This window comes from Lepidochelys kempii, chromosome 19, assembly GCF_965140265.1.
Source record: "Lepidochelys kempii isolate rLepKem1 chromosome 19, rLepKem1.hap2, whole genome shotgun sequence".
Classification (NCBI taxonomy): Eukaryota; Metazoa; Chordata; order Testudines; family Cheloniidae; genus Lepidochelys; species Lepidochelys kempii.
In genome coordinates, this window is record NC_133274.1 from 5,453,350 (window position 1) to 5,477,960 (window position 24,611).

At 42.7% G+C, this 24,611-nt stretch overlaps 1 protein-coding gene across 4 annotated transcripts in view; it reads left to right on the forward strand.

The window, feature by feature from the left end:
• The window catches only part of SMAP2 (small ArfGAP2), a 34,426-nt gene extending 10,158 nt beyond the window's left edge, over window positions 1–24,268 (forward strand). For all 4 annotated transcript variants that reach the window (XM_073317806.1, XM_073317808.1, XM_073317805.1 and 1 more), the window contains 9 exons: window positions 11,549–11,682; window positions 12,956–13,041; window positions 15,028–15,106; window positions 15,683–15,769; window positions 17,513–17,594; window positions 19,944–20,050; window positions 20,182–20,347; window positions 21,772–22,091; window positions 23,128–24,268. In XM_073317806.1, the coding sequence (XP_073173907.1) occupies window positions 11,549–11,682; window positions 12,956–13,041; window positions 15,028–15,106; window positions 15,683–15,769; window positions 17,513–17,594; window positions 19,944–20,050; window positions 20,182–20,347; window positions 21,772–22,091; window positions 23,128–23,253 (1,187 nt within the window). In that variant the 3' untranslated portion in view covers window positions 23,254–24,268. The remainder of the gene's footprint in view (window positions 1–11,548; window positions 11,683–12,955; window positions 13,042–15,027; window positions 15,107–15,682; window positions 15,770–17,512; window positions 17,595–19,943; window positions 20,051–20,181; window positions 20,348–21,771; window positions 22,092–23,127) is intronic.
• The last annotated feature ends 343 nt before the right edge of the window (window positions 24,269–24,611 follow it).

The window sequence follows — 24,611 nt, forward strand, 5'->3', positions numbered from 1 at the left end:
ACATCTGTGAAGTGGAAAGAGGATATCTGACCTTGATCTGTGTAGGGTACATACTGGTGTATTCAGTAAGTCTCCCTGTATGACAGTTTTGTAATGTACTTCTGCCTTTGAAATTGCAGCATCTTAAGCTGAGAAATCAAGAATGTGTTTTCCTCTTTTATACTTCTGCTTCTTCTACAATCACTGTAAGTGGCAGGGTTAGAAATGGGAAGAAAAATAGCAAATCCAGTCACGGTAAACTTTAAAATTAGGTAAACTCTGCAGTTCTGTGGTGGCTGACTGAGCATCATTTTTTGCAACAGAATGAAATAGGTCTAATAGTGGTTTAGGTACAGCAATGCAACTAGTGTGAACACACTGTCCTCTTCCAGATAAAGCTAAATCTGATCAAGATCATTCTGTAGGAAAAGGGTTCTTAGAATCCCTTTTCAACAGCATTTACTATTCTAACAGCTGCCACTGTACGCTAAAGAGACTTTTTGTCAGTATTGGTGGGGATACAACTATAATGACAGGTCTGCCTTACTCTTGTGTTTGAGCAGCCAGCAGCAAATATGGGTCCAAGAGAATGTTGGAATGGCGGTCATTATAGTTGCCAGGGTATGGAAAGATCAGCATTCGAGGGGAAACTATTTTGGAAATAGCTGTGCATGGTGAGAGGAGTGTTCGAGATAGCAGCAGCATCATTCAGAAATAAGGTGTGGAGACCTGGGAGCCTGGAACATCTCTGTGCTGCATACAGGTGCATTAATTATGCAAACCTGGGGGAGAAGAAATAGAGGCAGGTGTGATGAAATGCACTGAGCAGTGGATATCGAGAGAGAAACATCCTGCCTTCTAATCTTATCTCTGTCTCTAACTTTGACCTTGAGCAAGTCACTGAGACTGTTTTCCCATCTGTAAAATGGGGAATGTTGATGACTAAAGTAATCGTCATACAACATTTAAATACGATGTAAATCCGGTGATGCTCAGTTTTACAAATGACCGAGTGCCCAGTTTTTGTAAAAATACACCACTATGCTTGGTTTCAGGAAACTTGCACTGCCATTTAAGTACAAATAGTGGGTTGGTTACTGTAGTAACAAACAGATAAATTAGTTAAGATGTCAGACTGGTATGTGGTTTTGTGAAGGTGTTTATCTCACCAATATCTTTGCCCTTTAAAGATAATTCATCTTAATACAAGTAGATTATTGACACTAAAGAGAGAACAAAAACTAACTCCATAACTCTAGTCTGGAAGGAAGGACTGATCAGAAACAGCAGTTTTCTCATGTATGCCCCTTGAAATTTAGGACAGGAAAAAAAAGGGCCTGGAACAAAACTGATCCTTGGAACATGCTGTAATATCTTTCTCCCCTCTGATTAGTGACCAAGTCCTATATTTATAGGTGAAACTGGTAGCAACGCCTGTTAAAGTTGCACAGTGCTTTCCATTATATATGTTTTCAGTTGCTGGTAACTTTGCCAAACTGAAACAATTTGTGCTGAACTTTTTCATACTAGATGTCTGCCTAAGGCTGACTTTTTTGCTGGGAAATTCTAGCTAAAACATTTCAGCTGTTTCCAAGAACAAGATTAGGGAAATACACTTCGCCCATGTTTTAAAAAAAATAAAATTAAAAAAATCCCCTTTTGTTGAGAAGCTCTAGCAATTTCACGCTTTGAAGCAAGGGTATGAAACTTGACAGGTCCCTGGTGTCTGTGCCTTTTGCGGTCACCTTGAAAACTTCCTGCAGGCTCAGTAGAAGCTTGCTAGAGTTTGGCAGGTGAATTCTCTGATTTTGTTTATACTGAGCAGCTCCTATGCACAGACTGAACTGTTCATGCCTGTCTCCACAGAATAACTGAGAATGCTCCAACCTGGTGCTGCAGAGGCTGAGCTAGACTTGGCCGGCTGTTGCCCTTCCGAGTAGCTAGGGACAGCTGTGGTTCTGGGCACCAGAACTGAGCAGGGAGAACCTCTCATCTGCTTTCCTTGCTACTCCTGCTTGCACACAGCAAGAGAGGAAGAAACCTGACTTGAATGCAGAGGGGTGAAGAAAGGGGGTGGGGGATCAGAGGAAATGCAGAGCAAGGGGATGGGCAAAAGCTCTGGTGGGGGGGACCCAGAGCAGGAACAAGGGGAAGGAACAGGAAGAAGTAATCGAACAGCCTCAGTGCCCTAAAATCTGAATTCAAACACACACCAACAATGTGTTGTCTTCAGAGCTGGAGTGACTGACAGAAGGACTGACTTTATTGATGAAGTCCGTATAGGAAGGCTACATTGGATGAGAGTTAAAATCAAAGGAAGAAACTACATTCCTAATACAGTAGAGATCTTTACCAAGAAATGTCTGAATTGCAGCAGCCCCTTCTTGCTTCCATCCACTTGCAACAGCAAGGAAAAGAACCTGTCTGGCTCAGTTCTGCTAACCACCTCCAAACCCACATGTGACAACTACAGGTGTGTGGGGAGTGCTAGACACATGCCTGTGAGCTGCTAAAAATCTTTCCAGAGAGGTGTACTTCTGAGTGCTTGAATCCCTATATAGTGATGCTAGAGGACTAGTGCATAGCTTCACTAGATCGCAGTATATAATAGCAAATGCACAAATACTTGAGAAGAGATGGAACTATTGCCACTTGACAAGGAAATGAAGCAGAAGTGTTCAAGTATGAGTGCAGCTTAATCCAACGTCTCCACTAATTTAGTCACTTCTTTTGGTCTAAAATTTTTAAAGCCTCTTCTGAGATGGAAAAAATGCATAATCCCTATCAACTGAACTCTCTAGTGTCGCTAATCCCTGGTTGGTTGTCAGCTTCTGACCTGTCTTTTTCAGTCTTGGTAACTGGTGGAATTTGTCCTTGTTTTAAGATTCTCTTTATAAACCATGTCATTGGCTCTATCTGCTTGAGACCTTCAGTTATACAAAATCTGATGCATTATTGGACATGGCCATGTGCATGTATCCTGAGGGGGGAGAGTCCTGGCTGTACTAGCAATTGTTTTAGGAAGCCAGAATTACTACTTGGCAGCTCCACTGTCCTGATAAGATTAAACCAATTTATTTGAGCATAAGCTTTCATGAGCTACAGCTCACTTCATCAGATGCACTCCTTTTCTTTTTGCTAGTAACCTAGTCATTCCTCAATTAGTTGGTTTAAGGCAGTGCTCCGAAGTGTTAGCACCTGGAACAATTTTTGATGGTTGAGTAAAATCTCATTCAGTCTTGTATCATCCTGCTAAGGAGGGCAGATGCTGTATGTGCCAGTAAGTAAATTTTGTGACAATTGCGCAGTTTTAAAAAAAAAATCCTTTAAAGTTGACCTGTGAAGGAAGAGAGAGCTCCTCAGAGTGGCTTCTTAAAGTCAAGCTTCTAGATGTTTTAGCCAACTTCCTGAATGGCCTATTGTTCAGTTTCCAAAGTATCCCTGGCTCACGACATTGTCAACAGGGACTCTTCTGCTTTTGCTTCCTCATATAACAGCAAGTTCAGTCTTTATGCAAGAGAAGATGGGAGCTGAGATTCTGCTTTGTGCGATGCATAGTGGCAAGGAACTGGACTAGATGCCTCTTGAGGTCCCTTCCAGTTCTGTGATTCTACAGTATCTAGATTTTGAGTCACTACCTCAATTTACCATGGGTCACATCGTACTTCAAACCAACTATCCATAGATGGGGGAGGGACTTATATAAGTGTGTTTCTTTCAGTTAAGGTAGGGTGACTCCTAAATTCTAATGGGCTTGCATTAAGGACATAGTTTAATCATCTAGCGCCTTTGTGGGACGCTGCGGAGACTGCATTGACTGTCCTTGTAGAACAGTGACAGATTTCTCAATCCTTGGGCAGAAGTGTACAGCATACCAGACTGGTGCAAAGTGAGTGTTTGCATGTGCGAGGGGGGGAAACCCAGAGGAAGCTGCAATCCATAATATCGTGAATTCCAGTCAGTCCTCTTACGCAATATCATTTCCGGAAGAGAAATTATAAGTCAGTGGAAAGTACTGGGGGCTCTTTTTTAAAAAAAAAAAATCAACCAACCAAACAAAAAAAACTTTCTGTTCATCAGTTGGCTGACTGGAAAGCAGGGAAGGGGAATTTATTCTCAGTTCTAGCTCAATGGAAAGTTTCCAGTTGGCTACCAGTGATGGCTTGTACTAGCTGATGTGGGTGTTATCTTACTGGGATCTATCCCGCTGCCTGCACAATTTCCCACATAGTCTCTCCCACACATACTGTTGAGGGAGATGCTTGCAGGATGTCTGAGTCCAACGCATGCAATAGCATTGACATGGATCATTCAGTCCCTGCAGCACATTTCCCTCTCACAGCTGGGCTTTTGCTGGAGTAATTGCAGGCAGGGAGCCGGCAAGTTGAACAATTGTGCGCACAGAGATTGTTTCATTAGGAGTTGAATAGCTAAGCTCTCTCCTTCCTGTCCCATGAAAGCATCTATTTTACCTCATCCTCCCTCTCCCACTCCCCTTCTCTGCAGTCAATTTCTGCTTATTCATAAATGCCTTCAGGGTTATTACAGAGGAAGTTGACATAAGCAGCTTGAGCCAAAATGCCATGTGCTGAATAGAGGAGGGCAAAAAGTGAATCCCTCTAGGATTTTAAAAATGAAAATTCCCTCAAATGGCATTCTGTGTGTGTGTGTGTGTGTGTGTGTGTGTGTGTGTGTGTGGCAAATGATAAAAACCATTACTCTCCTTACAATGTGTATGATAATCAAGGTGGGCCATTTCCAGCACAAATCCAGGTTTTCTCCCCCCCAAACAAACCCACTCTCCTGTTGGTAATACACATTGTAAGGAGAATGATCACTTTACATAAGCTATTACCAGCAGGAGAGTGGGGTGGGGGGGAAGAGAACCTTTTGTAGTAGTAAACACCCATTTTTTCATGATTTGTGTGTATAAAAACATCTTCTGTATTTTCCACAGTATGCATCCGATGAAGTGAGCTGTAGCTCACGAAAGCTTATGCTCAGATAAATTGGTTAGTCTCTAAGGTGCCACAAGTACTCCTTTTCTTTTTGCGAATACAGACTAACACGGCTGTTACTCCGAAATATTTCTTTCAATGTTCTTCAATTATTTGGCAAGTCAAACGTTTTTCTTACTAATTTGGTTTTTAAAGGGCTTTTGCGATAAATATGTTAGGCCAAATTTTACCTTTAGTGTCTTCTGTAGTTCTGGTGAAAACAATGAGATTGTACAGGTGGAGACAGGATAAAATGTGCCCTCTTACCTAATGCTCCAACTCCTAACTCGGGTGGGCAAACTACGGCCCACAGGCCACATCCGGTCCTCCAGCCGATTTAATCCGGCCCTTGAGCTCCCGCTGGGGAGCAGGGTCTGGGGCTTCCTGCGCACCAGCGGCTCCAGGAATAAGCAATATGTCCCCCCTCTCCAGCTCCTACGTTCAGGGGCAGCCAGAGGGCTCCTTGCACTGCCCATATCCACAGGCACTGCCTCCTCAGCTCCTATTGGCCAGGAACTGCGGCCAATGGGAGCTGCCGGGGCAGTGCACAGAGCCTCCTGACTGCTCCTAAACGTTGGGGGTGGGGGGGGGGGGAACATGCCACTGCTTCCGGGAGCCGCTTGAGGTAAGCGCCGCCTGGAGCCTGCCCCAGTCCTGATCCCCTTCTCGCCCTCTGAACCCCTTGGTCCCAGCCCGGAGCTCCCTCTTGCACCCCAAACCCCTCATCCTCACCCAAGAGCCTGCACCCCCAGCCAGAGCCCTCACCCCCTCCTGCACCCCAACCCCAATTTGGTGAGCATTCATGGCCTGCCATACAACTTCCAAACCCAGATGTGGCCCTTGGGCCAAAAAGTTAAGACAGTGGTCGGCAAACTGCACACAGAGCAATTAGCAGGAAGCATTTGGGTGGATAAAGGCTGCAGGAGAGGCATACCACTACTTCAGCAATTCTTGTGGCTACATTGACAAATACTTCCAGGGCTGGGATTTTGCATTTTTCCCCAAAAAAGTTGTTTGTCTAAGGTAGAAGAAGCAAAGCGTTATCCAAAATATTGTATGTCTTAATTTCGTTGTTCATAACCTATCTAATCCTATGCCTCTTGCATTAAGTTCCCAACTGAAATTGCAGGTCACTAGGATAGTTTTAACTTTTTGCATCCTCTAGTTTCCTCAAAACTAAATTCTTGTAGGACCTAATTCCGTTCTGTAATATTCTCTGAACCAGTCCATAAAGGGGCTTTTGCAGATCTAATCACGTTGCATAAACAGCAGCAGCACTCTTGACATTGACTAGAAGTACAGAATATAAACAATATTCTCTTGCACCATTTTTTCAGAGCTGGATGTTTCATGTGAACAACTTCCTCTTTTTTTTTAAGAATCCCATGATTACAAAAATCTGCATGGGGAAGTATAAGACTTGTTTGCATTTACATTAGCGGGCTAACCTTAGCCCCAAATGTTTGCAAAGCTAAGTATGTCATGGAAATTAGAAACATCAAAACAAAAACCTGTGTTAGCCTTTAAGGAGTAAGTAGTGACTGTTGCAATTGAAGGATCAGTGAGGATGTGGAGGGCAATATACTTAGTCTTGCATATTCATCCATTTTGTTTGAACAGCTGGACTCTGCCCAGCATTTCGTAAAGGGTAAGCTGTTCAGAACAACCTAAATTTGGCCTTGTTGCTAAGACAAGGGCTCTCCCAAGCAAGAAGTCATGTAATTCCTTCCATCTTCCTTATTACCTGAGAAGGAAGGGTCCTGATTGACATTAACTTTAATATCCTTTGGCACTTTATACTTTGCTGTGTGGCCGCTGCTTCAATTGTGTAAGTCTAAGCTGCCCTTGCATTGCTATTGACAGGCTGATGCCTGTGTTCTCCCAATCACTAATGCTTTATTTTTATAGTTACTCTTTTTCCATTGTACTGAGCCTTGCCTGTGTCAATCCATCACAGCTCTTTCAGCAGACAGTTCCTGCTGCACACTGCAGCCGCTCAGTTTACAGCGTTGCCCTTTCTGCCCAAGGGGAGCAAAATCATCTTCCTTCTCTTTGAAGAGTTAACATTATCTGGATGTAATATCTGAACTTACAAGAAGACTAATTGATTACTGCTTTATGCAATAAAGAGCAAAGGTGAAGGTGCATACCCGGCATTCACATGCTTTGCCCGCTTCGTAGGGCTGGAGGAAAAATGCAATGTATGTTTGATAAAATATTTAGGCATCTTTGTGTGTTTGGGATGTCTGTGTATGCTTGTAACTCCATCACAATAGTATCGGAGCATCAAGGTTCCTAACAATGCATTTGAATCAAAATATTAGCCTTCGTTCTAAAAAGCAGAAGAACGTCTTTGTAATGGTTCTGCTTTGCTTTTTTGATCTGCATTTTTTTTCCCCTCTGACATTTCATTTGCTTCTTTCTTATCTCATTTCATTGTTAGTTTCTGTGCTCTTAGCAACAAATAGGAGAAACAAGTCTGTTACCTCAGAGGACAGCATCTGCTGCTACCAAGCAAAAATATTGGCAACTAACAGGATTTTTATAGCTTAAGTATTAATTTAGAAAATGTCAGTTAGCAGAAAATGGTTCTAAACTTTCAACTCTGTATGTGTTCTGGATTTTTCCTGAGCTTGGAACTCAGAATATGGTGGCAGACAGCTGTCATTTTAATACCCAGTCCTAGTTGTTTCTGATCCTACCTCCTAAATGAAACACAAAAATGATGAGCGAGGGACATAGATCACTGCAGATGGTACTGCGAACAAGAGCACTGTTCTCATCTGGTATAATTGTGTAGAAGGTGAAATGGCCTTAACTAGCACCATGGGACACAGTAACTAGAGGTTACTATGGCCCCTGATGTAGTATCTAGTTTACTATTAATCCGTTTAGTCCTATAAACACTAAATATAGCCTAGGGCTTAAGTTTAACTTAAGTATAACCCTGAAAAATTCCTGGTAGTTACCTCGATTGAACAAAGTTAGTCCCTAAATTAGAATGGTCTGAAATGAGACACAAATGAAATCTATAAATGGGACAGTTTTTATTAAATAAGAGGCACTTGTAAATTTGGCAACTGGGCACTGGGATTGCAGTCTTCCTAGTTTTACTGCTGACTACTGTAACACCTTCAGCAAATCACTTACCTGAGTGCCTCTTTCTCAGATACCAGAATACTTACCTACTGCAAAGGGGTTGTGGGCTTTCCTTCCTGAATAATATATCCATAGTGCACTGTAGGTGCTTCTATGCCATTATTGTGTGATGGCTATTAGGTGTCCAAAGCACACTTTGCTTCACATTGAGGTGTTCATCAGGAACTACTTTTTGAGTTGGGATGTGAAGTCCAGAAATGGCCTTTTTAAAGAGGCAGTTAAGAGAGCAATGGTATTGTAGACTAGAGATTTCCTACTCATTGTCCTTGGAACTTTGATTAAACCATACAAGGTCAGCTGAAAACATTAGCTTTCCTTTCTGTATTTGTGGTTCTTAAACTGTTCTCTGTGGGGTATAATTCCTCCATATTGCTTGTTTGCTATCCTGCTTGGTTGACAGCAATCAGTGTGTGGCCACGGGGAGGCCAGAAAATAAGGAAATGCTGCTAACCCTGAAGGCTGACTCTACCTAACAATGGTGAGAAGTTCCATCTTCTGAAGGATTTTTCTCCATGAGTTCCCCTTCCTCTCACAAGCTTCCTCCTGAATCTCCGCTGAGCTTTCAGGTCCTGCTTTCTAATCAGATGCAAGGGAGTTAATTACCCTGTCCCTGAACAAATATCTTGATGGAGTAGAGCTCCTTATCTAAAAGTGTACGCTGCAGTTTTCTAAATGAAGGAGTTCAGTGACTAAAACTGTCTGCTCTTCAGGGCAGGAACTCTGCCTACCTCTGTCTGGAAAATAGCTACCATGGTTTGCGCACACGTATAACATAATCTTGCATTTTCTCTAAAGTATTGAAAGGGGGCTAGCAACTGCTGGGGGGACAGGGTGTATATGACATTGTCTAAACTTAAGTTTTGCTACTATGTTGACAAAGTTAAAAACAGCAAACTCCCCTAGTGTAGGTGCTGCTATGTCCTGTATAAAAGGGTTTGTACTGGTATTATTTATTCCAGTTTGGCAAAGCGAAATAAGCGGCTTATACTAGCATAAGTGGTGGTTTAAAAAACAAAACAAAAAACACTCCCCTTTCAGACAGGCCAATAAAACAGTTAGTGTATAGGAGGCCTGCTTTTTTGTGTTTTCCTGCAGGGGTGGGGAATGGGAAATCAAACACTTTATAGTTGTCCAGTGAGTGGCTCACTGATCTACTTCTGTATGCTTCATTTAATTCCAAGTGGAAACTACTTGAGAGAGCTCTTCTGGTTTGGAATTCAGATTCAGCAGGAGAGGGTGTTAATGTTCAACAGCTGTCATCTGTTAGGTGCTAATCTGGCCACTTGTTAGTGGAAGATACCTTCCATTATATCAAGCATAGCTCTGCTTGGCTGGGGTGAGGAGACTTTTTTGCAAACTTTTCTTTAATGAGCAAGTAAAATACCCGATTTTGTATTGCATCCATGATTTTGATGTAGGGCGGGCCAATAAACTTTATATGATTGGTAGTCCTAAATTTGTTTTCAGCATTGCTGTAGCTTTGTTGGTCCCAGGATATTAGACACGGTGGGTGAGGGTAATATCTTTTATTGGCCCAATTTTTGTTGGCAAGAGACAAGCTTTTGAGCTATACAGAGCTCTTCAGACCTGATGCTTGTCTCCTATTTAGCAACAGCACTTGGTCCGATTAAAAGACAAATGCTAAATTTAATCTGTTTTAAACATGGAATATCTCTCCATTCAGAATCCTGATCTTTCAACTGATTTCTTTTTAAACTTCCAATTCTTATTTATGCATTCTGTCTTAAATAAATCTGATAGATCTGAAAACTCTCAGGAGGGAAGAGAGGACATTGAGTTTGATCCAAGCTTTAGCACTGATTGTGTGCCCAGACTTGTTAACTTTCGTTCAGGTTTGAAGAGCATTAGCATTACTAGAAGTAACAGAAGGGGAGGAAAAATAAAAGGTTTTAAATAGTAAAGTATCTACATTGGCACACAACCGTATATGCAAGTCTTGAACACTTCTGCTTTCTAAAATTACACAACTTTCCCTTATTGCCTTCTATCTACTCCTGTATTTCTTGAGCAGGTGTTATTACTAAGTGTATGGGTATCTACTCTAAGTGCTCCAATGCATGCCTCTATCAGTTGATCACTTTTTTGGCCTGCCAGCCTTGATATTGTGTGTGAATTTACATTGCATGAGGTACAGTTTGCAAACCAAACTAGCTGTAGGCTAGCTGGGCTTTTGTAAATATTCAGCAGGCCTTTGGAACTTGGGTCAAGTCCATCTGTGGATTTTGGAGAACTGGCTGTGCTCAACAAAGGAAGGTTATTTCCAGAGTTGTTCATGCCTTGAAACTGGCCTGATCACTTCATGCTGGCAGTGATAGTCAGAAACTTCAAATGCTAATCTTTCTGGAGAGGAGTTGGGATGGGAACAGTAGTGTGAATGCCACCTGGTGGCAATGAGTAGCAGTTCACGAGGCTCTGTATTTCACTTGGCGATGTATCTCCATGCTTATTTCACAGAAAGATTAATGTTCTAGTTTACAATGAGTGAAATTAAACTTGTAAAGCTTTCCCTTGTTTTTTCCCAGCATGACCTCCCTTCTTCCAAACCTTGGAGCTCTCCTGTCTGTTGAAAGTTGCATGTTAACCTTGCATCTAAAAGCAAAACTGTCTAAAGACTGAAGAGTAAACTGTGTATCGACTTCTCTCTCAGATCACAATCCTAACATTCACTCTGCCGAAGGTGGAGAATCAGTCAGGCTATTGGAATCAGGAGAACAAATAAACTGCTGTTCTGTATTCGTCTTCTGCTGTAACCTAAGCAACATGGCTATATCTCGTACAATACATTTTGTTTCTTTCCAGGTGTAGAGGAAGACTTATAGTCATGTTCCTTGTCTTAAGGTCAAATAACTCAAACACTAAGTGCAGCTCATCTTTGAGCAGTGGTGTTTGTCTGGCATAGTCTGATAGTGAAATTTGGCTCTTAGGTAACATTGCCAGTAACATTAACTGTCTCGCTCCATGCTAAACTTGAGATTTTGAAACCACCCTCCAGTACAGGTCTAATGGCTGGACACTAGCTGCACGATATCGAAAAGGTCACTTAAAAAGAATGGGGGTTAAGCGAAAGGATGTTCTTGTGGTGCATCCTTTCTCTGTACCCCGGGATTATTCTGGTTTCACTTTGAGAGCGTTCTGTTATGTTACACAAATAACCCAGATTGGAGGGGGAAGGAGGAAACATAAAACATTTGTTCCCTAAGTCTTACACTTGGACCTGTCTTTTTTTTTTAAGAGAACACACTGCTAGTGTCTAATCCCAGTTTCCATTCTAGATGAAAATGCAAAATCATCAATCCACAGTTCACTTGGTGCAGTTTCTCATAAGAGATTGTTCGTGGCAGTGGGGATTTATGAATGTGTACATGACTGCCTCTTTTGATGTCCTTTTGCAGGGCCACGATGGGCATCCTGGAATATTGGCGTGTTCATTTGTATTCGCTGTGCTGGGATCCACCGGAATCTAGGAGTTCACATATCCAGGGTGAAATCTGTCAATCTCGACCAGTGGACTCAAGCGCAGATACAAGTAAAAATGGAGCTGGACCATATAATTTGAACAGAACTGTTGCTCTGGCAAAATGGGATTCAGTAAATCTTAAAATACATGTCTGAGAGAGTCCAGTGGAAGGAGACTTTAAAACGATCACCAAAGGTTTCCTCCCTATATGGTTAAAAAAACCACTCACAACACTGTGTTGACTGATTAAAATAATGGCCTGTAGGAGTGTGACAGACTTCCCTGAGTTAAAAACAGGCTCTGGTTATATTGATAAAACATTTGTCCGAAACAAGTAACTGCTTCGAGAAGCATGCACTTGTCTCTGGCTTTAGTTGGTGGATCTGCCTCACCTACTTTGGGCTGTACAGAAGGGAGATCACAAATTAGCCAAGCCTGAAAAGGTGTCTCATTGCCCTAGCACAAACACACCCCTAAGCGCCGGTGTGTCTTGTTTGAGTTTGGTTAGCCCTGGAGGCTGATAACAGCTGTTGCAATAGGAATCCTCTGCTCAGCCAGCTCTTGTTCACTCCTAAACTCTAGCATTAGATAATTCTCAAGACTTATAGCTATTATTCCTTTAATTGGGATCTCAAAGCTTATTTCTAAGACTTTATAATGCCTCCAACCTAGAAACCTAGTAAGCTTCCAAGCTAGAAAGTCTGTCTTATGGAAAGACTAAGCACTATATGTATCACATGGCATACAGACAGCTAAAGAGCAGGAGGCAAGATGGGCACAACCCTAATACATGGAAGCGTGTAAATGCTGGTGAGGGAGAGCTACCTGGGGTGGAACTAGAGCAATGGCATGGGATTTAAAAAGTGTAGGTTGACTATCGGGAAACATTACCAGTCAGGCTTCGAGTTACAGAATAGTCTCCCAAGGAAAATGGTGAGTCTTGGAGATGAAAGGACCAGTCCTGCACTGCTCAGGGGATACACTGTCTGACTTGATGGGGTTTTCTTTTCTGTATGTTCTGAGTATGAAATTCCCCTAAGGATGAAAACCTCCCTCGTGCACCTCCTGTGCAACGAAGCTTCAAATCCACAGGGTCTCCTGGCTGCTCAAAGGTTTAAGGCTCAGTTTATTCCAGTTAAGTGATGTTGAGCACTCTCAATATTTGGGTTTTCAGTCTGCTGCAAAGGCACAGAACAGGCTTCAGAGATCTGTCTAAAAATACTTCTGCTAGTTTAATAGAGGAGCTTAAGACTCTTGGAGGGCGGCCTTGCACCATGGGTCTGTATGACAGAACTTTCGTATGCTGAAACAAATGGCTTACAATCTCTCTTTTGAATTGCAGTGTATGCAGGAGATGGGAAACAGAAAGGCAAATCGTCTCTATGAAGCCTACCTGCCAGAGACCTTCAGGCGGCCTCAGACAGACCAGTATCCTTTCTTTGCTTGCTACTTGGGAATATAGGAGACTTAACCATGAAAAGCCTCTCTACAAAGAGGGCAACTGCTCATCTTTGTGCCTGAGTGTCAGCCATGAAAACAAGTTCCTAGCTAGGCACTCTCTGTGCAATGCTTCAGATTTAGTACATTACTGTTTTCAATGGAAGAGCTCTGAGTGATCCTTGCTGAGCTCTGTAGAGTATAAGAATTAAGTAAAACCAGTCTGTTACAACTTGAAGCCCTTGCATGGCATATGCCTTGTCAGTTCGCTAGCAAACTGAAGGGTTGAATTTCAAAAGCACCAAGGACTTTGAGTTCCCACTGAAGCTGGTGGGAGCTGCACGTGTTCGGTGCCTTTTGAAAATGTTTGAACATTTTAAGTTAGAGAAGGTCTCCTAGACTGCAGGGGCATAGTGCTGTAAATGGAGTGAGAAGCAGGATTGTTGCTCAGTGGCCCATTTGTTTGTAATATAAAAAGATAACACTGAAGACAGGCTCCCAGGGTATGTCTATACAGCAACTAGATACCTGCCTGTGCCAGCCGATTTGGGCTCTCAGGGCTCAGGCTGTTTCATTGCTGTTGACTTCCAGGCTGGAACCTGGGCTCTGGGACCCTCCCACCTTGCAGGATCCTAGAGCCCAGGCTCCAACCCGAGCCTGGAAGTCTACATGGCAGTGAAACAGCCCCGCAGCCTAAGCCATGCAAGCCCGAGTCAGCTGGCATGAGCCAGCTCTGAGTTTTTCTTTGCTGTGTAGACAGACCTTCAGACACATGGGATCCCGTATCTCAGAATGATTTGTGCCAATGCAAGATTGTAAGGAATGTGTGCACAAGGTAGATGCTACTTAGTGTTGGTGCTAACAAATGACTAGATAAATACTGATCTTTATTAAAAACTTCTCTAATAGTTACTGTGCAGTTTTCTTAAAGTGCAATAGCAGCAAAGAGTCCTGTGGCACCTTATAGACTAACAGACGTATTGGAGCATAAGCTTCCGTGGGTGAATACCGACTTCGTCTGATACTTAAAGTGCAATGTGGCCTTCACTAGTAACTCTGTACGTAACTCCTTTCTGTATTGCTCATGGTCTTTAGCAAAGCTTACTGGGCTGTGGCATCTTGCTACAGTGGACCAAGAAATGACTATTTAACTTGCTCTAATAAAAATGTCACCTGAGGAGGCAAGGAAAGCCAACACCTTGTATGGTGTGTGGATCCCAGTGAACAGCAAGTCAGCCATTGCTGGGAAGGAATGTTGGTGAGGAAACTGCCTTGAACAAAGACAGTAACTGAAGTTAGGTCTTAGCCTGTAGAAAGCATATTTTTACTTTGTTTGCTTGTAACCCTTCCTGTCTTGGTATCATGTAAACCTATGACTTTCTGTTAAATGTGTTTTACTGTAAACTGGTGCTGTGCTGTGATTGCGATAAGTATTTGTCAAACACCAGTTGAGCTGCAGTGTATTGACTCTAAGTTCATTGCTCCTTTATATCTTTTGTGAATGTACAGTGAAGGGGACTGTGCCTTGTGGAGAGACACATCCGAGGAGCTTGGAGGCTAGAGTTCATTGATTGTTAACTGCTAGGCAAGGTTAGGACTGGTAGAGGTTCAGGGAGTTTGCTGGTAAGGAAGGCAGACTGGTGTGGCAGGAAGCTGACACACAGGCTAATCTCCAGCAAAGCTCACTCTTGCTGAGGCAGGGGTTTAACACAGTGGCCTCATGGCTCTGGCTATCCTCAGCAGCTTGTTTATATAACTTTAGATCTAATAACTTCACCCACTCACTTCAGGAGAATATTTAGCATTGACAACTTTGACACTAATTTAAAGGAACAAAAATAAAATTACTGTTGCAAGAGAACTTCCTTAAACTGCCATTATTTTGTGGTCACAAAAAGTGTTTTGTCGAACTATTTAACGTGTCTATATAGACAGCTTCAACTTTTGAGTCATTCATCCTTAACCAGCCTCTTGCAGAGCAGTGGAGGGCTTTATCAGAGACAAATATGAAAAGAAGAAATACATGGATCGAAGTCTTGACATCAGTGCACTTAGGGTTAGTCTCTAGTTCCTAAGAACTTTTGTGTAGAAGACCAATCATAAGCTTGTAAACGCTGACCTGATATCTTTGTCTTATCCTGAATTTACTTGTTATCATAAAATTGTCTCCAAAACCATCAGCTGACAAATGTACAGGACTAGCCATCTTGACTTATTCCTCAACTGCAACTGGGTAAATTGTATTTTCAATAGGGTCACAGACTTTTTGGAAGTATTTCTCTTGTGTTGGGAATTTTAACTATTTGGAACTCTACTCATTCTCCAAAAGCAGGGACTATCTCATGGCCATGCTGCAGTTGTATCCTCTGTTACAGCTCTAAATTACCATGTGTACACATGGCAAAACTGGTTTTAAACTATTAACCAAGGCACTGGGGAAAATTGGTTGCTGGCTAAGGGGAGGTGTTTATAAGCCAAAGTAGTTATCTAACTAGCCTCTACTTTTCATGTTGGTAAAAGGTGCAATTCATTACGAACTTGCTTGGAAAAACTCTATTTCTATTTTTATTTTAACTTCCCCATTACTATGGGCTGAGCTTTGACCCTCACTTTTGTTTGATTCTTTGTACAGAAAGAAAAAGATGACAAATGGAAAAGGAATAGTGAGTCAGCATCAGAGAAGAAACTGGAACCTGTTATCTTTGAGAAAGTGAAAATGGTAAGGCAAAAAGTACAATCATGGGTCAATTGTAAAGGTCTATCTAGAAAGATACAGGGGTTTTTCAAGTGTAGTAGAGATGGAACAGCTTACTATGGAAATATGAGATTTTTCTGGTCTCTTCCTATTAAGAAGTTAATGCATTGAATCACGCTGGTGCTCTGTGTATTTCAGTGTCTTGTCTATAACAGGCCAATACCAGGTGCTTAGAGAGGGGTTCATTTCTCTTCTCGCCCCGCCCTCCCCCCCCAATTTACAGACAGCTCTCAATCACAATTGCCATTTCTATGTATTCTCCAACCCTGGGATGCTGTTTGTCTCCTCTCTCCCATTCCTGTCTTGTCATGGTTTATCTAGTGACTATAGCCCTGTGTTGATACCTTCAAACCCTAATTTAACAATAAGAAATTAGTCTTTTTGTGGCATTTCATCTCCAAATAAGGGCTGCTCGTTTCTCCTGGATCAGTTTAGTTTGCTCAAAACAATGAAATTCTTGTTTTTGTACCATTCCTCTCCACACTCCCTACCCCCAATAAGCGTGTAGTAGATTCTAGCTCCCTTCTTTACAGTAAAGGCATGTGACATCTAATTTTGTGTAACCCCACAATGACTTTTTCAAGGGACTGAGTCTTATTCTTCTCCCATCTGGCTAACTGCATTTTACTAGCTAATAAACTGAAGTGTATAGTGGTTCTTGGTATACCACAAGCCGCTTAGTTTGATGTTAAAACCTACACTTGTATTCAGTAATGGAAACTGAAAACATAAGACTAATCCTTTTCCAATTAGGGTAAATTCTCCTCCACCTGAATCTTAACGCTATTGCAGTTACTCCCAGGACAAAGGCAAACAGAATAGCAGAAGCAAGTAGTCAAACTCCCCCTTTGGCTGTCAGTCCTGATGCTCGTTCTTAAGCGATAATGCCTGTCAGTTAAATAAGTCGCATACATAGTTGCGGAAGTATAGTTGGAGCATGGGTTATCAGCTGAAGTTCAGAGTGCATACTGGGCAAGTGTTCACAAATACGTAGCTTCCTTGTCAAGATAAGCTGTGTCTCTTGACTGTCCCTCCCATTAACTTCAAGATGGGAAATGCAAGACAATACTCTGGAGGTTTGGGACGGGATATGTTTCAGAAAATCCTAGTGTTTACACTAAACCTCATAGTACCAGAATGGTTCTATGATCCTGCTCAGGGTTTTCTGAAGATACTTCATATGTGAACATGCAAATCTTGTAATATCATATCTCATCTGGCAGTACTTCAGAGTAGAAGGGGCAAATGCTGGGAAGCTTTAAGTCCCCTTCTGGCTGATTTTATAAAATGTATAAAGTATATGGCACTCTGAGCTGTCCAGGGATCTGTCAGCAGTGATCAGAGATTCAGCCCTATCTTTCCTCTTTAGATAAGTAACTAGATCTAATGACTTTTGTCTAGTATTACTGTGTATTTATTTATTTATTATTAGACTTGCTTGATTATGGCAGAAGAGTTATCCCAGTTCAAGATACAAGCACGGCACTCCATCCGATTTGTTTACTTGATTTGGTAGGAAACTGAGCCTGACTCTTTAACTGCTTTAACTTCAGTTTTCAAAGTGTGTAACCCTGTCAATTTGAACTGGATCAAATGCAGTCATAATTCAAGCCCAGAATCCTTATCCTTTCCTTTTCACAAAGGTTAAGTAGAAGGTTTGAACAACTGCAAGATTTCTGGATTTTAATATTGTCGTTTTTTTTTTAGCCACAAAAGAAAGATGAAATGCAGCCACCAAGAAAAAGTCCCCCTAAATCTACTGAACCTGTAATGGATCTGCTAGGACTTGGTAAGAGAATGTTCCAAAGCATGTGACTCTCTCTGAAAAGTATTGAGTAGTACAGAATGGTCTTAAATGTGGTGCCCATAGGTAGGTGGCAGCTGCTAAAGCCCATAATCCTTTGGGGATATATTCTGGCAAGGCCATCTAGAAGGCAATCTAAATTACACTCTTTTCTTCTCTTTCTCTCTCTCCTCTACCGGGCCCTTCCCTTCCCCCCAAAAAAGGAGGGGGACAAACAAACCTTTTTGGAAGTAAACAGTTGAATGGCCTCTGGAAATGAGTGCGCCTGCCTGTTTCAGTGAATACTTGCTGTTTCCCTGAGTTAGAGCAGCCTTAAAAGCTCACTTCTCCCACCACTCCCTAAGGTGAAGGGAACTTTCTAACTGGAAAATCGGACATGACATCATGATGCAGGAAGGGTCTCTTTGACTTTAGGTTCTTCTTAAAGGTACTTGCCAATAGTGCTGTGAGGAGGCGGTAGCTATCCCAGGGTGGATTGATTCAAATCGTGATTGCAATCAGTGATTTAAATCTGCTCGCTGGAAATGTTGATTTAAATCATCAGTTGTAATCTTGTTTTGCATCTGCACTTCAGTTATTTTCCTAAAGAGGTTGATTCCTATTGGTTGATACCATTTAAACATGTTGACTTGCAATTAAATATAGCTGTTACACTAAATTTTTGGTATTGTTTGCTAATCGGGAGGCTACATTATATCTATATACATTTAAGCATACACGCTTATTTAAACATTTGCAGCTTAACAGACGTTTATTCAGATTCTTAATTTTTACATTTTATTAGAAAAAAATTATCCAGCACATTTAGGGTTGTTTTATTTAACTGATTTATTTAACAAAGGTCGTATCTGTCGTCAGTGTATTGAGCAGTCGTCATGGCCTTTAAGATATAAAAACTAGTAGCTCCCATCCTCTTCTGTTCACAGATTAGAAGGGGTGGGGCTGGGGAATTGTGTTTTTTGTGCTTTTTTTAAAATCCCAGTCAGTTTCTCAACTTTACAGGAACTAGTCATTGAACTAAATTAACTGCAATGAAAAAAATATTCTCTATACCTGCAGAAGAGGCTACTTCTGTCAAAAGCTGACTTAGCCAACTCTGGTTCCAGTTACTTAGCCAGTGACTTCTACCAGTTCAGTGGTTTGTTTCTTTAAAACTTCAGCTGTAAACATTGAATATTTTTATGTAATTGACTTGAATAGACCTGATATAAGTTTAGGCCTTAATATGGGTTGTCATAATTTTAAATTTAATTTTAAATATTTTATTTTTTAAAAGGAAACTGTATTTAACTTTAAAAATCCTTTAATCCACTTTAGCATGCTATATTACAATGGGTGAGGATTACAGCTATGGAAATTACCTGTGGTATCTAGGGCATTCAGCGCACATACATTTTTCCTATTATAGATACCATCTTTTGTGATGTCCTTTGGAGCGTAGAGGTAGCCTATGGGCGTAATTTTAGCTTTCCAAGCAGTTTGATTCTTTAGGAATCTAAATATAAGTGAAACTAAACAAGTCAGCTTTCTATCCCAGAGGGGTATAATCCTCCCTGCAAAACTTTATCCCAGTAACAATATGCCACCTAAAACTGACATCGTATGGCCCTATGCCCCAGCAGAGCACTCCTACCTTGCTCTTTGGTGCACGAGTCTATTGTGGTTCAGGTTTTACAAAACGTTTTGCAGGTTACCTCTGAATAGCTTTGTGCGTGAGGCATTCCTGCCAGCATAAGATTCTCTCAGGGTGGCAAACGGTAGCACTAAAGATCCATGCTTCAGTGATTCCTAATCATGTTCGGGGCAGAATGTGCCTCTGAATGCCGCAGATGGTGATTTGTGAAGGGCTCTGAATAGAAATGTGAGTTCTAATAAGACTTGTAGTGCTTATTTCCTGCTGCAGGCGAATGAGGGAAACGTAACTCCCGAGAGTAGCTGAATCAAAGCCCTCCAGTGCACCTAATGCAGCTCCAGCACTTGGCGTTGCAGCAGAAATATGCACTGTCCCCTGCACAGCAGCTGCACTACGATAGCAGCACGACATGTGCAGCAGTCATTTGCTTCCACCCGCGCCTGCTGCTTTGAGTTTCAGGAGGGGTGGCGGTGGCTCAGCATACGGCAAGATGCTTTTTGTACCAAAAGGGCTTTTGCTGCACTGGGTGGGGAAGCAAAGCAAAGAGCCAAGCAGTGGGCCGCTTGGGTCACATAGGGCTCCACCTTAATCTGCAGTCCCTGCACATGGCAGCTTATTTGGCGGACCACTCGCCACCTTACCTCAGCTGGCAGGAAGGCTGGCTAGCCATATTAGGCGTCTAACCTTTATATGTCACTCAGATGTTCCTGTGACCAGCACTGTCCCAAATGGAAGACCCAGCAGCAGTTTAGAGAAAGATCTAGATCTCTTTGGTTCCGTGGAATCTAACTCGCTCTCTGACTCCAAGGTGAGTAGTGTGTGGTAATAGACTTCCCCAAACACTGCCAGGTGGCTACATTGAGCACGGAGAAGGCCTGCATGTTTTCATCCTCAGTGTTCACAAAGGTGAGCGTGTCACAGTCGTCTGTTTCTCCCCAGGTCACTGGCTCTATGCCAACAGCTGGAAGCGCTGGGTCTGTTCCTGAAAACCTGAACCTTTTTCCTGAGCCAGGAAGTAAAGTGGAGGAAACGGGAAAGAAACAACTCTCTAAAGACTCCATTCTTTCCCTGTATGGTTCTCAGACACCCCAGATGCCTGCCCAAGGTACTGCACATCGTGGGGGAAGGAGGGAGCAAGCTAAAAGTTTTCTGCCACTGATTGGGATGTCCTGAGAGCTTTAAATTGACAGATCTGAATTGCTTCTAGTGCAACTTTTTTGGATTAATGTGAGACCTGTTACAAGTGGGCAGGTATTCCTTGAGGAATTCCTTTGTTTTGGGGTGTAAAATGTACAATCTATGAGCTGGCTCTGGCCCACAAGGTGTATTTATGTAGCCTGCAGAATGTATTTGGACTGTCCAGATTCTAAGCTCTTTTTTTTTCTTTTCTTTTCTTTTTTTTTACAAAACTCTAGCCCTCATGGTTGTGAAGAAAACCTTTCAGGTGTGAGCCAAAATGTAGTCCTATCTTCAGGCAGCTTTAGGGGGTGGACTCCTTGTATCCTGTTAATCTCATCAGAGTGTCAACTCTACTTCATTGCCAGCATTAGCTATTCACTTGCTGATCCTTTTAGTGGGTGGAATGGGGAAGGGCATGAGGGATGCCCACTAGTAGGTGAGAATTGTGTGTTTTAGGGAAGGAAATGGAGGGAAGAGGGAAGAGCTGGAGATTCACAAGAGGAGGGAAAGAAACCAAGAAGATAGAGCAGTGGCTTTGAAGGGGAGCATATTTCTCACTGATCCTTACTGAGTGAGATGATAAGGTCCTGAATAATAATCCCCAGTTTAGATCCTGCATACGGGCCCCTTGATCTGTGTGCAGACTTCCCTTTGCCATTGGGGATTTCTACTGTGTCTTGAGAGTTGTACGTAGACCTCCTTATACCCCCGTCTATGGGCAGTAATTACAGGGGAATTCTGCCCTGTCCTCCAAGTAGGTCTGATATTCCTGTTGATATTTGCATTTAAAATGCTCGTGATATCTCCTCGCTCTAGCAAGGGTATCGCTATGCAGTGACAATACTGAAGTGCAATTGCAATTCAGCTCCTTTAGAGTTAGCAAGAGGAGCCGTTGTCCACGGATGCCTCTTCCTCCCCTGATTTCTTGTCTTCTAGTCCTTGAGTTTTATTCATCCTGTTTTGCATGCTGTAATACCCCCGCTCCTCCCCAGAACTGCCAGCCTCCTGGCAGAGGACAGATTACATTTGGATCCAGTTGGTGCCCTGTCCCCTGCTCAGGAGTCATGGTGATCAGAGGAACTTGTCCCAGGGATTGAATATGCTGCATCTACGTTGCGTGTGTTGGCCCGGGGAGTAATGGACCAGAACTGGAACTTCAGTCTGCAAAATACTAGCAGTCGGCCAGCCCTATATTTCTTTTAAAAGGACCTATTTCAGTTCTTGCAATAATAAATAAGTGTGTGGCAATTCTGCTCAAGGCATATGTCAGCCAAATCCCAGTTTCCCAAAAATCAGCATTGAGTGTATTTCTTTCCCCCTATGGCCACTTACCTTCTTGCCCTGTTCCAGGAGCAATGTTCATGGCCCCAGCTCCGATGGCATACCCTGCAGCGTACACTGGCTTTCCAGGTGTTGCCCCACCCAGCAGCGTGATTGGAGGCATGATGGCCCCGCCAGTAGGAATGATGGCACAACCAGGAGCTCCAGGGATGGTGAGCCCCATGGCTATCCCAGCTGGATACGTGGGTGGCATGCAGACGGCTGTCATTGGCGTCCCCAATGGAATGATGTCAGCACAGCAGGCCGGATACGTTGCTGGCATGGCCGCAGTACCACAACCAGTGTATGGTGTGCAGCCAGCTCAGCAGCTTCAGTGGAACATTGCGCAGGTGAGAGGGACTTGTTCCTGCTCGAATCAAGCTTTAGTATTTGCCTTTCTTCCGAGCATCTTAAAATGCTTCACACATACGAAACGAATGATAGCAGCAGCCTGGAAGGTGGATCCCTTCTTGGAGATAGGCAGACGGAGGGATGGAAAAGCTAAAACTTGCCCAGGGTATCTTAGGACGCTGGCAGAGCCAGGAGCCTTGACACCTAAGCCCATTCTAGTCACTTGTTGTGTCCTCCTTAGCATCAGAGCTTTCTCCGTGGTGGTCCAAATTGCAAAACCATTGTGCAGTTTGGTAAAACCCTGCCCACCAAACCTCAGAACTGAAATAAACGTGCTCCAGCGCAGAGCTCGGTCGTTTAGCCCAGGGCTGGAATAGGAGGTGTTGCATGAGCAGACAGAGTTGCTGCCATTGGAAAGTTCTCACAACTCTCAGTGTGGCCTAGATGCCAGCAAGGCACAGGCGAGAGTTATTCCATGACTACCACGTCACCCAGAACTGCAAAGAGGGGAGCTGGCTCCAGATGAATCTTCCTGCATGCTTCTACTCTAAGCCCCATTGCCTGTGTTATGTCTGACTTCATAAGAAGTTGGCAGGGTATGATACTTCTGTACTGGGATAAATAGGGTGTGTTTTCAATCTGGCTCTAATTAGATTGTATGTAAGAGGCCTCTAGGATACTGTAGGAAATGAGACTGTTGCCTTGTCTTTGGCCTTTCGTTTTAGCAAAATACATTAGATTAAGCTGTCACTTCTTCAAGCCTCTTGCCAGAGACGGCTGTCAAGCAGCAAGAGCTAGACTCCTTACCTTACCTTTTGGTTACACGGCTTTTCCCCCTCCAAGACTTGGATCCCCAGCACGTACTTTACGTGAAGTCTGTGCTTTAGTCCCATAAAAGTCAATAGGACTATCCCATGTGCTGAACTTTAAGCCTGTACCAAGTGCTTTCCTGGCCTGGGGTCTAGATTATTATTTTTTTTCCTGCTGTGTGTTAGAATGATTTCCCTGACCTGGCTTGTCTCCTTTCCTTCTCAGATGACCCAGCAGATGGCTGGGATGAACTTTTATGGAGCTAATGGCATGATGGGATATGGACAGTCAATGGGCGGAGGAAGTGCCCAAGGAACCAATCAAACCCTCAGCTCTCAAATGTGGAAATAACCCTCTTCCTCCCCTGTATTATGACCACTTTTTTTTTTGGCCTTTTGTTCTGTTTTAAAACTGCTCCATGAGACATTCAGGGTTTGTTTCTGCCTCTCTGTTCAGCCTGAACCTTTGTGTTCCCCATAACTGAGACCCATCTCTTCCTTTAACTGTCAAAACCACAGGGAAACCTCAGTGACCAGAACACCACTTTCAACTCCTGCATTCAGCACAGTGAAATGCAAATGCTCTTGGGGGCACTGTCTCCCCCTTCTCGGCATCTCAGGGGAGGGATGATTGAGGTAGCTGAATTGAATTACGTTACTGGCTTCACATCGGGCCTTTGGGGAGTTGGATTTAAATAAAATGGTATTGGTGGGTTTTTGTTTGCTAAGGGAAAGCCCCTGAGGAACTGGATTTTAATCCAACCTAAATCTTGCCACCTCGGTTCTTCTCTCTTGCTGTGGCGTTCTTTCGAGCTGAGGCCTCTCTGTGCTTGGCTAGTCAAACTTCATTGGAACCAAAGTCATGTTGAAGACCCCTCCTGTGACCAAACAGGAGTGTCACACAAGATGGAACGCACACTGTGTTTGGAATGTGAAACTTTGCACTTCTTCAGAGTGGCTTTTTCTGTCTAATCTGTGGTGTTGATGTAATTTAAAACAAACCAAAACAAAAAACAAAAAAAAACTTTTAATGAACTAACCAAGATAATTAATTTATAGAGGGCCAAGAGCCCATCACAAGTATTTCTTACACTTTTAAAATTACCATGACATCCTAATTTATACTTTTTTCATATCTGTTTTTGTTCTTGTGTAGTCCCCATCCCCAGCTTTCTCTTGACATTCTGATACCGAAGCATAGAAGGGGGGAGCATGGGGGCAGGTTTTTCTTGTCCTTCACAGCCACCTCACTAGAAAGCATACATTTGAAAGATTGCATCAGCGTGAGCAAAAAAGTGCGACATACTTGGTTTACTTTATCCTGTGTATATGTAAATTCCTTAATAAAACATTGCAGTGAAACATCAGTTGACTTCATATTCTTTTTGGCTCTTAAATATTTCATTTGGAATCTGTCAAATCACCAGTGATACAATGAGTTAATCACCTCTGGGTTCAGGGGTTCAGATCCCTAATCAAATGTTTGCTGTCCCTTTAGTCCACAGTGGGAACATGACCACTTTATTAGACTAGAACACAAATGTACTGCTTATCTGGCCCAGGATTCTAAGGGCTTGTCTACATGCAAATTTGGACTAGTTTAACTAAGTGATTTGCAAATCAACTGAGTTCATACAGTGTTTGCACCTGGTTAACAAAAATCCATCTACCTTAACTAAATTGTGCATACAGCAAGGCAAATAAAACTTG